The sequence below is a fragment of the Eleutherodactylus coqui genome, chromosome 12, assembly GCF_035609145.1.
Source record: "Eleutherodactylus coqui strain aEleCoq1 chromosome 12, aEleCoq1.hap1, whole genome shotgun sequence".
Classification (NCBI taxonomy): domain Eukaryota; kingdom Metazoa; phylum Chordata; class Amphibia; order Anura; family Eleutherodactylidae; genus Eleutherodactylus; species Eleutherodactylus coqui.
The window spans coordinates 67883980-67901525 of record NC_089848.1 but is presented as its reverse complement, the minus strand read 5'-3'; the positions used below and the strand labels follow the sequence as shown (position 1 = coordinate 67901525).

Below are 17546 nucleotides of genomic sequence, written 5' to 3'. Positions count from 1 at the left end.
TGTGATTGAGAGTGATTAATAAGAGCCTGAACAGAATTGAAGGATGTATACAATTATATTAGGTACAAGAATTGTTCTGCAGGACACAGTGGAATTTGCCATACTGCAGAAAATTCCTCAAAAAATCTGCATATGTGGATCTTGTTGCAGGATTGAATATAGCCTAATTCTGCAAGGAATTCTACATTAAAACCTGCATCCAGGCTATGTTCGCACTGGATGGAGAATAGGCTGCAGAATGTCCGCAAGGCTGTTAATTACCCGTCCTGAAATCCACAAGACGTAAAGTTTTTCTCGACTCATAATGCATTGTTTATGTGCTGACTTAGATTTCCGTTGTGCAGATTATCTGCTGTTACTATGTTCATCTATTGTCCTGTGGAACAATTTGTGTCCATGTGAAAGGTCCCAGAGGCAATCCTATACATTCACATACCTGTATAGTTGACATCATCAGCAGCAGCAACAAACAACAGGACCATGGCGGGGCGCTATATCACCACATCGGAGGATAGGCAAGTGATTCCCATTGTTTTCAATTGAAAACCTCGCTACGCACCCACGTGCAGATCGAACACAGTGCAATGTGTTTTACTGCTTCATTGATAACAATGGGTGTTGCGTTCTGAGCCACGCGAAAAGTTAGGACATGCAGCGATATGACTTTTTTCTGTACTGTGGATGTGAGCGGACGTGCCAGCCGTCGGACATGTGCAGTACAGATTTATTTTAAATCTCCTGTTCTTCCCACAGAATCTGCGGGCCGCGGGTCATTAACTTCAATGGAAGCCAGCCATGCGGGAACTGCAGTAAAATGAAGCATGCTGCGATTTTTCATCCGCGAATGGAAACCGCAATTGGTTTCCAATCATGTGCGTATGAAGAATCTGATTTGCAATGCATACTATGGAGGGTTATTGCTGTGGAGTCTGGAGGGGGATGCCCGCTCCGGATTCCACCGCAAAAAATCCGCCCGTGGACATTGGGCCTTAGGGTGCTTTTACACAGGATGATCTGTCAGGCGCAGATGCCCAACTGCTCATCCCAGCGATAATCGCTCCTGTGCTTTTAAAGAGGAATGATCATCGCTCAGTGAATGGAGGCGCAGCAGGCCAGAGATCATTCCAGTCATCCTCTTCCATTCACAGTAAACAGGAAGTCATTCATAAGTGAACGACTGCCTGTTTACATGGAATGATACATCATTCAGTTTTCTGCATGCAGATGGATTGCGGGAGTCTGAATGACAGTCGTTCCATAAAAGCGCCTTCACACCAGCCGGAAGAAAAAAAACTATTTATTTGTAATCCCTTTAACCCTTTCCAACCCACTGTCTGACCTCTAAAGACATTATGATTTAAGGCTGTACAGCTCCGATGTTGGAAGACGCCCATCAGGGTTCTCTTACTGTATATTGCCAGCCTCTCTGCTGTCGGAGCCTATCCAATGTGTCACCTCATGCAGTACTGGCTTTAGCCAGCATATAGCGCCGTTGTATAACGGCAGAAAAAGAGTAAGCCCCCTAGGAAAACCGGGATACAAATTGGATTGGAAAGGGTTAAGTAGATAATGATACCATGAAAGTAGATATATGTAAGAGCCTTACTTTACAAATGTCATCGGAGCGCAGCGCTGGCCTCAGATCTGATATAAACACATTGTACTCTGTAATGGCAGCCGATAATGTAACAATGTGGTTAGGCTCACACTTCCGAATCTTCGCTCAAACAGCAGAATGCTTTATGTTTTAGTTAATCCAAGTCTCCTAATAAATTCTAATTGCTGTAAGTACTGACGTTGTTCAGACTGCCAAGTTTTAGGAAGCCTTTTAATATTGAATTTACTAATTACATCTTCCTTGATTGAGCATTTCTTAAAGCTCTACAAATCACATTTGAGTTTTACCTTCGATAGCATTTTAATCTGCTAATGGAATTTACAACTTTAAAAGGGGTTTTCTGGTTTTATGTAAATAAAGCTTAATCATTGTATAATGAAGAGTAATACGACTTTCTAATATACTTTGTGATTCCATTCCTCACCGTTTTCAGAATTTCTATTGCTGTCAGTAAATAAGAAGCTTTATGGTTAAGATCTTGAGGCTAGAAAAACCTTCTATATCGAAGGGTGCGTTCACACGAACGTATATCGGCTCGGTTTTCACGCCGAGCCGATATACGTTGTCCTCATGTGCAGGGGGGGGAGGCTGGAAGAGCCCAGGAGCAGAAACTCAGCTCCCGCCCCCTCTCTGCCTACTCTCCGCCCCTCTGCACTATTTGCAATGAGAGGAGGTGAAACGGGGGCGGGGCTAAGTTCTGGTAATAAGCCCCACCCCCGTTCCGCCTCTCCCCATTGCAAATAGTGCAGAGGGGTGGAGAGGAGGCAGAGAGGGGGCGGGAGCTGAGTTTCTGCTCCTGGGCTCTTCCAGCCTCCCCCCCCTGCACATGAGGACAACGTATATCGGCTCGGCGTGAAAACCGAGATGATATACGTTCATGTGAACGCACCCTAAGGCTGGGCTCACACGAACGGGTCGGATTCCGCATGCGGGAGGCCCACAGTAGATTCCGGCTGGTGACCCTGTGTACCTCCCCAAACTGTACAGTGGATGACCGGAAGCTCGCAGGCGGTCACGTGCAGTACAGTTTATCTTTTCTTTGTTTGTATTTCCCACGCCGTCGCTTATCAATGATGTGGGTACCCGCAGCCCATAGGTGCAAATCTCATTGAAATCAATAGGAGTTGCGCTTGTAATTGCAGACTGGAGTCCCATTGATTTCAATGAGAGCTGCACCTGCAATTACGAGTGCCAGCCACTACAGAGGGGTCGGAGTAACAGCTTCCGCTCTGACCTCGTTGTAGCCTGGCACTGACAGCCGGCGCTGCCTGGAAAACCCCTTTAATTGCCTAGACTGGTTATAATTGTAGCAAACTCTCAACTTTGAGTAGGATTATGGTCCTTTTACATGGGACAAATTTTGGCCTTATGTAATAGCACACATGTTAATTTGCACTTGTTTCATTTTCTTTTACATGGATGGAGAATCATTCCTCCCCATAGGCCGGCTGTACATCTCCTTAGTCACACAGAAAGATGTACCACCAATCAGCGAGCATTTTTATACTTGCTGAAACTCAATGATCAGTTGATGAATTGCCTAGACAGGCTAGGGTTTCTACGTCATTCATTTGCCAAGAAGCGTAGCCAAGCCAAGCTGTGCTACATTATCTCACTGTCATATTTTGGCAGGACTGCTTTTGTTAAGGAGGGTTTTTCCAAAATGAGGCCCCTTTTAGTGTGGAGCGAACCGAACCAAGTCAAACTAAAAGTTTGTTTCAGTATGAACACGGACTGAGCTTTCAGCAAAGTTCTACCCGAAACCGGGTTCTACTGGTTTGGTTCACTAGTCTTGAGCACTGGTGTATAACAGTGTCTAGGAGCTATAAAAGTCCTGTGTAACACTCTGAGGCTAACTTCACAGAGGTGAGCGCGATATGGGGCCATGAATCCCGCCCCCATATCACGCTCACCATCCATTTGAAATCTGAATGGATGGGAGGTGTCTTCATGGCAAAACAGCCTCATATTACTTCGGGGAAGAAGCAATCCTCCTGCCATGGCAGACAGCTGTGGCGGAGGTTCACAGAATTTCTCCCATTATTTTCAATGGGAGACCTCACATCACATGCACCTCGCACATGGTATGATGCTGCCACTGGTCCCATTGAAACCAATGGAGCTGCGATGTGAGAGCATGCAGTGGGATAGAACATGCTGCAATGTGTCTCCTGCATAGCATCACATCGCAGTGCCACGCAGGAGAACATAACATTGCTCATGTATATAACCTCATTCAAAAGAATGGGGTTCAAATTTGTGCGTCTCACAATGCCCAAACTTCGCGCAATTTCCCTGCCCATGTTAAGCCAGCCTTAGTGTTATAAAGGGCTGTGAGACACTGAAGGGGTTAATATTGGATGGTCGGTATATTTCACCTGGGTTCAGATATTATGCCCAGTAGGTATGAAGAGAGTTTGTGTCTCACTACGTGAGACACGGGGAAAAACCAGGGAATGTGATATGATCTCCAGCAAAGATAGTTTATGGAGCAGCTTTGGTAAAATGTGTTTGGGCCTGTTGTTTTTTTTTACATGGGTGGCAGGCTCGGTAGTGGGGCTGCCCAATCCACTCCCTCTACTCCAGGTCTTGTTAGGGGGAGGCATGCTCCGCAAGTGGAGAGACTGGGCAATTAGCTAAGTCCATAAAGTCTGCAAGCTGCAAACAGAGAGGAGGCCTGGGAGCAGCTAAGCATGCTGGAGGCTGCTGGCCTCAAGTAAATGCTTTATTCCTGACCAAGGAAAATCTGGACTTTCTGCAAACTGTTTGGTGTTCATGAGGCTGCAGCTAGCCATCCACTTATAGTCAGGGAAGGACTCTGTATAGTAAGTGCTGGAGAAGCAGGATTTTGTTTGTGCCTGAAAGCTAAGACTGTGTTTTGTTTATTTTTGTGTTTTTAATAAACGCAGGCCAAGCCTGTGTGGACTATAACTACTGTCTTGGTCTCTGACTGTCGTTCACACTGCAACCCCGCGCTCTACCTGAGCTGACTCTCCCACAGGGCTTTTATAGCTCTTAGACACTGTTATATACCAGCTTTAGCGGTTTTGGTGAACTTTGGTCAGGTTCGAACTATTCGGACTAAACCAAACTTTTTGCAAAAGTTCAGCAAACTGTCTGGACCGAACTTTTCAAAACTTCACTCAGCACTCCCTTTGAAGCCAGTAGTGATGGACAGACAGGATTCAGGAGTTCTGTAGTTGATGAAAGCTTTAATAGATACAGGCAACAAATAGGAACAAGATGAGGCAAGAGTCAGAGTTATCACAGGTAAACAAACTGAACAGAAAACACGGACTAAAGGTGGAGGCTTAAACACATCAGCGTGTTTTCCTCCCATTATTCAGTTTTCATTTTCACTGCTGGGTACCAATCACGGCCGGGAGAAGATAGGACCTGCCCTATCTTTCCTGCATCTAGAGAATGCATAGTGCAGAGAAGAAGGGGCGGATCCTATTTTCCCGCAGTTATTTTCAAACTCCTGCGCTCTGGCGGGGAGGGTGAAAATCCAGGGAGGGAGAAGAAATTTTCCTCATCCAGAGGCAACTACGCTCTGCGCTGCCAAGTGTAGTTTCGCCTGCGGCAATCTATTTTTGCCCTAACAAGCACAGAAAAAGTAAACAAGCGGGGTAATATAGAAACCTAAAAAGGTGAAAACAGAAATCCGTACAAGTGAAAGTCCAGAGCTGGTGGGATTAATCGTTCAGCTGCTGGACAGGGGTACAGCACAGCTGAACAGGTTATAGCAGAACTGAGTTTTTCTGCAGCCTCCCAGGTCAAAAGTCATACGAATGGCATACTTTCCTAAGAGCTTGTTTGAAAAGTTTAATTTTTTGTAAAGCTCAAATACAAGATAATTAAAAAAGAATGCAGTAAAAGTAAAGCTGATTCAATCATACATGAAGTCAAGGGCATCACTAGGCACTTACTTCTGAGGCCTGAGTCCTGGATTATAGGTGTGCTGTTCCAAATTTCTGCCTGCCTAGCGCTGTCTGTCAGCATTGATTTTAGAAGCTGAGTGGTGGTTTTGTAAGCAGCATTGCAGTAGTATGTGACACTCGGACACTGTCTGCGACAATGTTACCATCAGTAGTTGCTACTGACCGCTGGGCTGCCTGATCCTGAGCAGAAAGGCGAAGACTTCTTTGCAGACTCCATCTCTGGAGTCGCCATCCTCTCCCTGCTTCCTCTTCCCACTTGTGTCTTAAAGAGCCTGTGGTGCTGACTGCTGTTGAGTGAGGGCTTCATTGGCTAGACCAAACTAGCCAGTGTGCACTCTTCTCTTCAGGCAGCCTCCAGAGATTAAGTGTCCCAGCCAGTGCCATAGTTCCAGAGAGATGCCTAGAGCCTCCGTCGGCCTCTCAATCTTGAGTTCCCCAGGCTTCAGCAGCCTCCCTAGCCATGAGTCCTCCAGACTCCAGGAGCCTCCCAGAACTGAGTCCTGAAGGCTGCAGCAGCCTCCACCTCTAACTCCACCAGGCTTCATCAGTCTCCTAGCCTTAAGTCCTGCAAGCTCCAGCAGCCTCCTAACCCTGAGTCCTCCAAGCTCCAGCAGCTTCACAGCCCTGAGTACTCCAGGCTCCAGCAGCCTTTCAATTCTGAGTCCTGCAGGCTCTAGCAGTCCCCTAGCACTGAGTTCTACAAGCTTCAGCAGTGGGGGCTGGGGGAACCTCTGTGCCAGAAAAAAACCTGTGAAAGGGCCAATGCACTGAAGGTGCCTTAATTGTCAGAATCTGTGGGGGTCCCATACTTCGAACACCAACCAATCATAAAGATATGTCTTCACTCTATAAGGTATGAATGCCTCTTCAATGCTTTCCCCTAAACTCTGGAGTACTTTTACAGATAGAACAATGAAGCACTGATTATAGTATTGCCTGTACATAGGGCAATCTGCCCCATTCTCATTTGCACAAGGAAAGACTAGAAGCAATTAGATGAAACTGAAAGGGATTAGAGACAGATTATATATTAGAAGAAACTTTCTGACAAGGAGGGTGATCAATGAGTGGAACAGGTTGCCACGGGAGGTCGTGAATTCTCCTTCACTGAAAGTCTTCAAACAGAGGCTGGACAGACATCTGTCTGTTAGGTAAAAAGAAAAAAGTTTGGTACCATGTTAGCCAGTCGAACAAAATGTGATTGCTTTCAGCAAAAGAAACAAAGTAATCTTGTAGATATGATGCATTTTTTAAAGGCTAAGAAAAAGACATGATGTTATAGCGAGCTTTCAAACCTACTTAGGGTTGTTCTTTAGACTTAATGAAATAGATCTGAGGATATATACATATATATATATATATATATATATATATATATATATATATATATATATATATAATGTACATACACATAAAAAGGCACAGGCATGGCGTGATTAATTTGCACGTAAAACAATACCACAATAGGATGAGCAGAGGAGTAAATACTTGATTAGTCCACTGATAAGGGATGTGAAAGTTTTTGGTCCCTAAATTCATAAAACATATGAAAGTTACTATATTAAAAGGCAACTTCAAATCTCAACGTCTCAAGAGAGGCATAAACATTTCAAGAGGTCTCCTGCATCACTGGGAGATTATGAGAAATTTAAAGCACAGATAACACACAGGTCTGGTGACCACCTAACACCAATCAAGAGTCCATAAAACTTTCACATCCCTTATCAGTGGACTAATCAAGTATTTACTCCTCTACTCATCCTGTTCTGGTATTGTTTCAAGTGCAAATAATTTAAACGCCATGTCTGTGCCTTTTTATATGTATATATATATATATATATATATATCTTCAGATCTATTCCATTAAGCCTGAAGAAGGACCCTAAGTAGGTTTAAAAGCTCGCTATAACATTATGTATTTCTGTTAGCCATTAAAAGGCATCATATCTACAAGATTACTTGGTTTCTCTTGCTGAGAACAATCATTTTAGACATCTGTCTGCGATGATTTACTGATTTTGCATTGAACAGGGAATTGGCCCCAATGACCCAGGAGGTCCCTTCCAACTCCACCAGTCTGTTTCTATGATTTCATCCTGTTGAACCTTAATTACAGAGCTTTGAGAAAGTCAGCAATGCCTCTGGGATTTCAATTAGTTCATATATTTTCTCACCTACTGGCACTAGTGTAGATGAGGCTTTATAGTGTTTGTTAGAATTAAACATGGAATATCTGCTACAGCCTCATTAGATGACCAATTTACCTTACATAGTGATAACAATAAGTGGGATTAATTTGTAGTCTTTTTACAAACAAATTGTGAAGGGTTTCACATTTTGTTCTCTTAGTGAACAGTACTGAATAATGATCATCAGTATATTGGTCATCACCAGTCATGATGTAAGTCTAAAATGTATGCTTTGTTACTTCATTGTGCAAATGTCCAACAGCAGAGGATAGGGAGCATGGCTTACACACCTCGAGGAGAGTGCCTTAGGCCACTCTAACACCGGCGATGGTAAAAACACTGTATCTTTACTAAGGCAGAGCTGCTTTGTACAGTGTTCAGTGTGAGCATTTGCCTGCAGGCAAAGCAGGCCGATGACATCACCACTTTCACTTTTCCTCCCGGTGACATAAAATGATGCGTTCAAAAATGTGGTAAAACACTGCACACAGTGTTCTACAGCTTTTTGACAGCGTTTGAAAATGTTCTCTATTGATTTCAATGGGGGGCGCATCCCATTTAAAAAATGCTTAAACGCCGCGTTCAAAAATGTGGCATTAGAAACACTAATCAGAGAAGCCCCATTGCAAGCAATGGAGGCATTTTACAACTGCAGTAAATGCTGTAATAAGAATTGTGTGTGAGAGTGGTCTTACTCATAATCCAAGTAACATAGTAACATAGTTACATAGTTTGTAAAGCTGAATGAAGACAATGCCCATCTAATTCAGCCTGTTTATCCTCCTGTGTTGTTGATCCAGAGGAAGGCAAAAAACCCCAAGAGCAGAAGCCAATTAGCCTTTTTTGGGGGAAAATTCCTTCCCGACTCCCTAATGGCAAGTAAGCTATGAGTAAGACATTTCTGAGGAACCATATAAGTTATGCTCTTAGTGTGCTGTTAAATATTTGCATCATGAATTGATAAAGGGTATATTTTAGACCCACACTGCACCTGGTTCTGGACTTTAATTTCTTGGATCCATATTGCCCATGCTCCCAGAGCTTCCATGCACATGTGATCTAGTGGAGCCATATATTAGTGAGCTGTTCACAAAGGTTTTGTTTGTCTCAATATGTTAGCATTTTTAAAAGATAAAGTATCTGAATCAATTTATCACATTTTTTTTCCACAGAAAATTTGGAAAACAAATTGGATCTTCTCATTGATTGGTCAGATGTATTCCAAGAACATTCCCAGAATTTTCTAAAGCAAACAAACCCATTTTGGAATGGACTCTCTGAATCGAATCCTTTTCTGGATGATGTGGTTCAAGCCAACACATCAGCTAATGAAAGAGTATCAATTTTGAAAGAGGACCCTTTCTTGTTCTTTAGGGATTCACAAAACAGAAATTCAGCATCAAGTTCCGGAGATGAACTTGATATAGATCATGTTTTGGAGAAAAGCCAACCAATAAAGTCTGGAAGGTCTAAGAGTGTTTCGTATCTGGATGATCTAGGCAGCAAAAACTCAAATGCACAGGAGATTGATGGACAGATTCTGACTCCGGATTTAGAATGGCTTCAGAATGACAGAGAGGCCTACAAAATGGCTTGGTTGAGCCATAGACAGTTGACCCGGTCATGTCTTGATTTGGACGTTATGAGTCAGAGTCCCGGCTGGGGGCAGACACAAGCATCAGACACTCATATATTTTGCAGGATAGATGATAAAGGAGGATCTGTACAGCTTCCAAACTCAGACATAACTATCCATGTCCCTGAAGGTCATGTGAAACCAGGGGAATTCCAGGACATCTCTTTAAAAGCTTTTCTTGATCCACCAGCATCGCTTAACAACAACCTGTCAACTACTGTTAGTCCTCTTCTAGAAATAACATTAAGCAACATCAATACAGTAGAAGATCTTTTACTGGAAATGAAAATTGCGGCTGAGATAAAGAATGATCCATACAGTCAAGTCATGACTAATATTGCAACCTTTTACAGCTACAACAAAGAAGGTCCATTTGAAAAAATCCCAGACGGCTACCTTTACAATAACATGTTACAAATCAAGTTACCGATCCTTAGCCGTATCACATACATTGTGAGTGCGGCACAAGCCAAGACTTTTCTAAACCAGTCCAGCAGTGTTTATGACTACATTCAGAAATCCTTAACTGTGGCAGTGTATGGACCCAAGCATCTACATCCGGCATTCACCACTGTTCTAGCTGTTCTGGGACATAATTACACTCCCGATAAACTCATAGTAGATGACATTAAAAGACGAGGAAAAAATTTGCCACCACTTTTCTTTCAACTTTGGGGAAAGCATCAGTTCACGTTTTACCAAATGCAAGACTTACTGATTCATTTTGCTACAAATGACTCTTGTTATTCAGTGAAATCAGCAGATAATGGTAATGAAATCAAACTACAACAGCTAAAGGCGGGTAAGATCATTCGGGTCCAGTTCCCTTTCTCATTGAAAGGTGGAAAAGATATCAGCTCATTTGTTTTTAATGTTCAGATCAAAGACAGCCAAGGTTCTTCATTAATATCGGAGTTTCCAATCAGCACACCTAACCCTGCACCAAAAATACAATGCCCTCTGAAAAGTCAAACTTACGTACAGAAACGCAAGCAAATCGTGTCTACACCTGTCATGCCCATTAGGAATACTGTGAAATATCCGAAGTTCCAAGATAAAACTTTGAAGATGCTCAACTTTGCCGTGACATTAAAAACTGTCCTGAGGCAACAAAAGATTGACTACTTCCTGGAATATTTTAAAGGTGACACAATTGTGCTTCTTGGTGAAGATAAAATTAAGGCTGTTGGACAGACCAAGGTTAAAGAATGGTATGTGGGTGTTTTGAGAGGGAAGGTTGGCCTTGTACACTGCAAAAATGTAAAGATTATTTCCAAAGATCAAGTCATTGATTTTATGGATGTACATTTTACAAGCAAGATGCTTTTGGAGCAGATCACACTGCCCTTTAGGAAATTGACTTACATATACTCATCCGTGCTGTCAAATGTCTCCGACAACGTCCATGACTGGAGAGCTTTAGCCGATGCCCTTGGTTACTCCCACTTGTCACTAGACGATCTCTGTCACACTCTTCCTGAGAAAGAGTCGGAAAGAGTGTCATGTGTTGTGAAAAAGCTGAAAGAAGATTGTCATGCCGACTCCAAGAAGAGGAAATTTCATTATGAGCTCATTATGGTAGGTATTTTAGTCTTCTGTAGTAAAGGCAACATAGTACAGTTGGTGCTCCGTGTGTTTGTCTTTTTGAATCCTACAAATAGGCCTACCTAAAAGCAGGTCTGTAGAGTGAGAGTCGGAGTCAAAGTCCCATTTTGGTTGAGTCGGTAGAAATGTACCCGTGCTTATAAAAAATATATATATATCATAGTTCCTTACATAGGAATTTAGGTAAATTTCGAAATGTACTATAATATATATTCTATTCATCTAAGCCCCTATTTATCAAAAACATTGATAACTAGGATGTGGGAACAGCAATAGAAAATCAGTTATTGCCTTTCCTCTCTGTTACACTAAATATCCGTATGCTGCTTCTTTAAGGCTTTTAGTTGAGATAACTGTGTGCTGTGCTATCTGCACATGCTCAGTAGTGAAGCTCCTCCTCTACAGGCCAGAGGAAGGTAGCACTGGGCATTGGGCATGCCTACACTCATCTCAGGACTACTAGAGAGAACAAGAAGGCAGTATTAAGGCAGATAAAAGCCTACCGAAACTTTCAATAAACTTAGCATTAATCAGTAGTCCAGTGCATGTTTCCTCTGTATTCTTTATATTTAGTTTGCTTTTCTCTCTGAGCTCATGATTGGAGGTTGGCTGCTAACTGGCTCTTATATACTATACATGGAATACAAGAGGAAGCTGCTTCCTAACTTGTCAAATACAGGAAAACAGCACCAGGATCATGGAGGACATACATACCGGTACATCTAAAAAAGTAAATGTATCACTTAACAAACATGAGTCATATATGAAGGAGGGGGAGCCTTAAGGCCCATTTACATGTAACGATTATTGCTCAAAATTCATACAAATGAACGAATTTGAGAGATAATCGTTCAGTGTGAATGAGAAAAAATTGCTCATTTGACGTTTGCAGCTGTTTAAGCTTAAAAAGCCTTGGGTACTCAATTTACCGACCTCGGAAGGATGGGAGGCTGAGTCAGCCTTGAACTGGCAGCCTGCAACCTTCAGGTCGTGAGCGAGAGCTTAGGACTGCATTTTGCTGTCTTAACACTCTGCGCCACACGTCTTATTAGTACCATTCAGCTGTTTCTCTTGCAAAAAGAGGCTGTCCAACAGCACCACCAATTCAGGGGTGCCAGCTTGCCATCTGGATCCTGACTCCAAAAGAATCCAAGTAATTCGCAATGGAGGTTTTTGCAAGCAGCACACGGAAATTCCTCTAATTAGAAAATTGCATCCTAAGATGCATTTTTACTATGTCCATAAAATAAGCGACGTTTCGGCCCGCCACAGGCCTTTCTCCAGCTTAGCTGTTTCTCTTGGATATTGTCTTTTGGTGGAAATTTGTTAGCTATAGGTATAGCTCATGTATTAGGACCAAAACATCACATGACGTGAACTGCTGAGCTAATAAAAGTTTCACATCATTATTCACACATTACAGTGAAGGGTTCTTTTCTTGCCATTTATGTTCCATCACTGTGCACAGTCCATTATGTTTACTGGATGAATCATGAAGTATACTTGTGGACCACACTAATGGCTATAGATATTAGTAAACCTGCCATTACATGTACCGAAAAATAGTCATTTTTGGTTGATGCATCTTGTTCCTAATGTTAAGTACAAGTAATGAAAGCACGCAATATCCTAATGAATGATTAGCTGTAATTGGCTGTTTGTACCAGTTTTATTGTCAGTAGTTAGAATTGTTAATATGCAATTGGCGTTCCTGGTCAGCTTTACATTACAAATTAGTAGGGAGCGGCATAAAAGGAATGTTCCAACAGCACTTTTCAGTACACAATGGGGTTCCGTCTAGGGTTACATCACAGGTGCTGAAAACAGTATTGTCATGAAACCCCCAAACAGAAACTAATGGAACTATTCAGTGTCGTTAGTGAAACTGACTTCACTTTGGAGTCCATTTGACAAGGTTTCCGTTGATTTCCATTATATTTGGAGTATAGGATAAAGTCATTGACTGTGTTATTTTATACTCTAAATATAACGAAAATGAATTGAAATCTTGTCAAATAAACACCAAAATAATGTCCATTTCACTAATGATAGTGAATGGGTACATTCAATGGTTCTGTCACAGTGCTGTTTTTGAAACGTGTGATGTAACCCCCAACGGAATCCCATAGCATTTTTCATTATGCTACCCAACAGAAGTTGCCTAATATGCAAATTGTAAGCAGTAAAACTGCCACAGAGGGCAGAAATAATTCCAAAATATAGAAGTTTAGCTGGGGGAATTTTAAATTTGCCATGACTTCCATGCCAGCCTGTGAAGAGAGCTCATGAGTGAATGGGGCTGTTTCAACAAGTGTGCCATAAATTGCAAATAGTATGAAAGGCATTCAATTAAACTCAATGTGGCAGAGTTCTCAATAATTTCATTGTGTTCATAAGTTAGCAAAAATTGTGCAAATTGCATGAAATTGATCAAAATAGCAGCACAGATGGCATAATATATTTATGGTGCAACTTGCTAAGCATGTTAGACACATTTCTCTTGCTTAGGTCCCTCGACATGTTTTTAGTACTAGTATGTTTTAAGAGTCCTTTTAGCAACATCCCTTTTTGAAGATTCACGGTAGGCATCTAAAACACACAATACAGTTGACACATGCCACGTTACTGAATGGATATCTTTCTAAGACTCATGGATTGCATTTTCATCATGTTTTTTCTATTTGTGAACTGCATAGGGTCTATTGAAGATTGACTGTCAAGGTTTAGTAGCTCGTCTTACACAAGATACAGTTATTCTGACTGCTGCTGTGCAGCTCGGCGTACGCTGGAGAGAGCTTGCTGAGAAACTAGCCAGACTTACAAAGCAACAGATTGAGGCCTATGAGATTCCGCATCAGGGGAAAAGTGGAGAAGTCAACCTCCAGGTATCTTCCTTATCCATATTTGCTTCCTATTGTTACAAGCTAATAAATACCCACTCAGTATGAAAAGGTTGTGAATGTATACAGAAGGAGTTACGCACCTCTTGCACATGAGACATGGAACACTCTAGTAAACAATGCCATGGGTGTACATATAGGGGGTGCAGAGGGTCCCGTTGCACCTGGGCCTAGGAGCCCTAGGGGGTCCATAAAGTTTCTCTTCCCCATATTGCAAGCCAATACTATCAATGAAGCTTTATAGTTGGAGACCCAGTTCCACAATTTTGCTCTGGGGCCCAGCAGCTTCAAGTTATGCCTCTGAACAATGCTATATATTTTTTATATGCTATTCAAGATTTGATGTCATATAAAACATGCAAATCTTGTAGTGGATTCACTGCAGAAATTGCAACGAAATCCACAATGGATTTTTGAGATATTTGTGGACCAACCTTTACAGATGAGATTTCATAACAATCTAAAAACAAAGATAAGCTTTAATATAACTTAAAGGAAATTATTTATATAAAAAAGACCTCTTGTATAAATTAAGTATTTCTTTTAAACATATATATTTTTAAAATGTTTAGCCATTTTTTTATTTTTGATGTCATGATCTATATTGTTTAAAAAAAATCCTAAAATCCTGCAGTTTTCACACGGACTGCTGAGCCTAATAATAGTCTGACGCTTCCTGTTCTGTAGAGAAAACTTTTCAGCAGTCATCTCATTCTAATCACAGGCAGGATACAATAAAAGGTAACGCATATATTTATAGATAACATATGACCCAGTGTTCACAATAGGTGATAATCACAGCTTATCTACTCTTTCTCTCTGCACAATGACTTCTGCACAGGTCACAGAGCATGTCTACAACAGACTCCCACAGAATTCAATGGGTCCTGACAGGGGTGTAGCTAAAGGCTCATGGGCCGGAGTGCAAAAGTTTATCTTGGGGCTCCCGAACTTCTCTTAACCCCTTAATTAAGAGGCGTAACTTGAAGCTCCTGGGTCATGATTCCATGTGTCTAGCTTTTCAATAACATCTCTGATGCTATGGGTTAATACTAGTGTTGAGTCAACTTTACTAGTAGAACCCTGTTTTAGGGTGACCTTTGTTAAATGTTTAGTTTGGCATGAACCCAAATCAAGCTTTTAGCAAAGTTCTTCCTGAAACGGGGCTTTACTGGTTTGGTTCTAGTCCTGATCCTGAATACTGGTGTATAACACTAAGAGCCATAAAAGCCACTCAGTATTATACAGGGGAATTATGGCTGTCCGATAATATTATACACTCGTTTGAGGGGGTTTGGTGAACTGCTGGTTCCATTCACACTAATTCGGACCAAACTTTTTGAAAATATTCAGTGAACTGGCCAAATCGAACTTTTCGAAAATGTGGTCATCACTCATTAATATTGTCCCTGTTATCTAAAAGCTTATTAATAATATCCCCAGTGCCCAGTAGGTGAATATTTATGTTTCTGGTGGTGTGCTATTTTTACAAAGCGTTTGATGATTTACAGTTTGTCCGGTGATTAGTGGTTGCCAATTTTAGGTCACATTTTTTTATCATTGGGGTTCAGTTAGTAATCCTTGGTAGTCCGCCTCTCACTTCTAATGATGTGATAGCTACTCTATGTGGGATATGTATGGCCATTTATGTTCCTCATCTCCCTGTAACATGGCTTACCCTTCTGGGGCAGCCAAATCTAGCTTGAGAACTTCAAGGGATGCTTGAGCGGTAGTGTAGGCAACCTCCGAGGCACAGATTGTTCTTCGCAGGGAAGAACACTTGCTACTGACCTTTTTGGCTTCAGTAATGAAACTACTTTACTTTCAATTAACCCTTGAACTCTTTCTTTGGCAGATGATGTGGAAACCTGCTTTTGACTTCCTATTTACATGGGCTGCTCATTATGGAGACAGTTACAGGGATGTACTCCAAGACCTACACTGCGCATTGGACAGAATGAAGTATCCGGTGACCAGGCAATGGAGGGAGCTGACTGGGACTCTTATCTTTGTCAATTGCCTGGAAGTTTTTCGAGCCACTTCTTTTTCCAAGCCTGAAGATTAAATGTAAAGATCATTAAATTCTAGTGCATCTACAGTACAAACAAGCAAACATTTTGATCTCTTTCTGAAATCTTATGTTGCGGAGATCAGACCCTGATGCCGGTATAAAGACCTTAGTACATTACAGCGGAATTTGTGGTGCTTTTATAATATCAGTATCATTAGGTAGGTTCCTGCAGATAGGTGCCATAGCAACCCAAACAGTGTTCTAAAATTACTGGATGGCTGGTATGCCAAGATGTATTGCCAGTGTATATAAAGTGCTAAACATAAAGTACACAAGCTATCAACGCCTTGTTTTTTTCCTTTACATTTTTACATTTAGTTTCCTTAGGATTTATATCATTTATATATTTTCTATATATTGTTATATCTGTGAATATCCATCTCTAACATATCTGGATCTTTCTGCTGCTGTGATAATAATATTCTATAAATTATATTGTTTGTACTGAATATTTATTCTGGATGTTATCATGTGTAAATTATTATATTAGTATTGTTAAGATGATACTAGTAATACACCACTTTCTCGCATTAATAAAGCTATATCCACATGTGTTATATAGACATAGCAGTTCTGAGTTCAGTTAAAAGAGTTTTCCCACCAAAATAATTTATCGCCTATCCACGTCCCCAAAAACTCCTGGCATCATGGTGGCCAGGATATGAGCACTGATGCCAGGAGTGCTGATGGTGACACTGTGGCCTCTGATTGGCTTCAGCAGTCACATGCTTCTGCCAGGCCAGTTTGCCTGGAAGTCAAATGGCAGCGCCGGCTGTCAGTTGAGTCCTTGGGTCCCAGGAGAGGTGATTTTAGAGAGGGCCCAGTTGAGAAGGGGTGGGTTGTTTTAATGACCAAACCCATTTAATTACTAGGGATCTGATCACTGGGACCCGCAGGAATCACAAGAACGGTACACGCCGAGCCAGCCAGTTGAATGGTACTGCAGTGCACATGTGTGACCACTGCTCCATTCACTGTCTATGGACATAGGTGAGTGCAGCACTTGGCTATCCTCATCAACCCTATAGAATGATGGTCATGTATGTGCATGACTGCCTCATGTAGTCTACGACATGGTATAACGTTTCGGGAATATAACTGTTCAGCTAAATGTTGTATCTAAGCCAATGAAATGTCTACAAAAAAAGGATTTCAACTGTTCACTGCTGTGATTTGTATTCTGTGATCTTGTACTATTGTACCAAACATGACTTATTCGTTACTCTACTTGTAGAAATGTGTTGTAGTTGCTGCCTGTCCCATGAGACACTGACTGGTTACTATTGTGTGTATGTAGGAGATGAATGACCTATGTACGTACATTACTGATGATCAATGGATTAAACAATGGAAACTTTTGTTTTGAATTGTACTATTATACTGTATATATAAGCAGTAAGAAGGTAAAATACAGCTCGCCAAAAATCTAGATCCACAGCGTCATACGAAACAGCCAACCTCCAATAAGGGGAGAGCACGGAGAACAACGCCAATGTATTCCTTAGTAGGAGTGGTTATGCTTTTGTTACATCATATCCTGCTACCTTTAAATTACTTGCTTCTTGTACAGACTATATCATCTCATT

At 41.6% G+C, this 17546-nt stretch overlaps 1 protein-coding gene across 1 annotated transcript in view; it reads left to right on the top strand.

Annotated features, from left to right (window-relative positions):
* MACC1 (MET transcriptional regulator MACC1) overlaps positions 1 to 17327 on the top strand; it is a 53863-nt gene extending 36536 nt beyond the window's left edge. Inside the window, exons 3-5 of the mRNA XM_066585595.1 lie at positions 8921 to 10962; positions 13686 to 13874; positions 15745 to 17327. Coding sequence (XP_066441692.1) covers positions 8921 to 10962; positions 13686 to 13874; positions 15745 to 15954 — 2441 coding nt within the window. The 3' untranslated portion in view covers positions 15955 to 17327. The remainder of the gene's footprint in view (positions 1 to 8920; positions 10963 to 13685; positions 13875 to 15744) is intronic.
* The last annotated feature ends 219 nt before the right edge of the window (positions 17328 to 17546 follow it).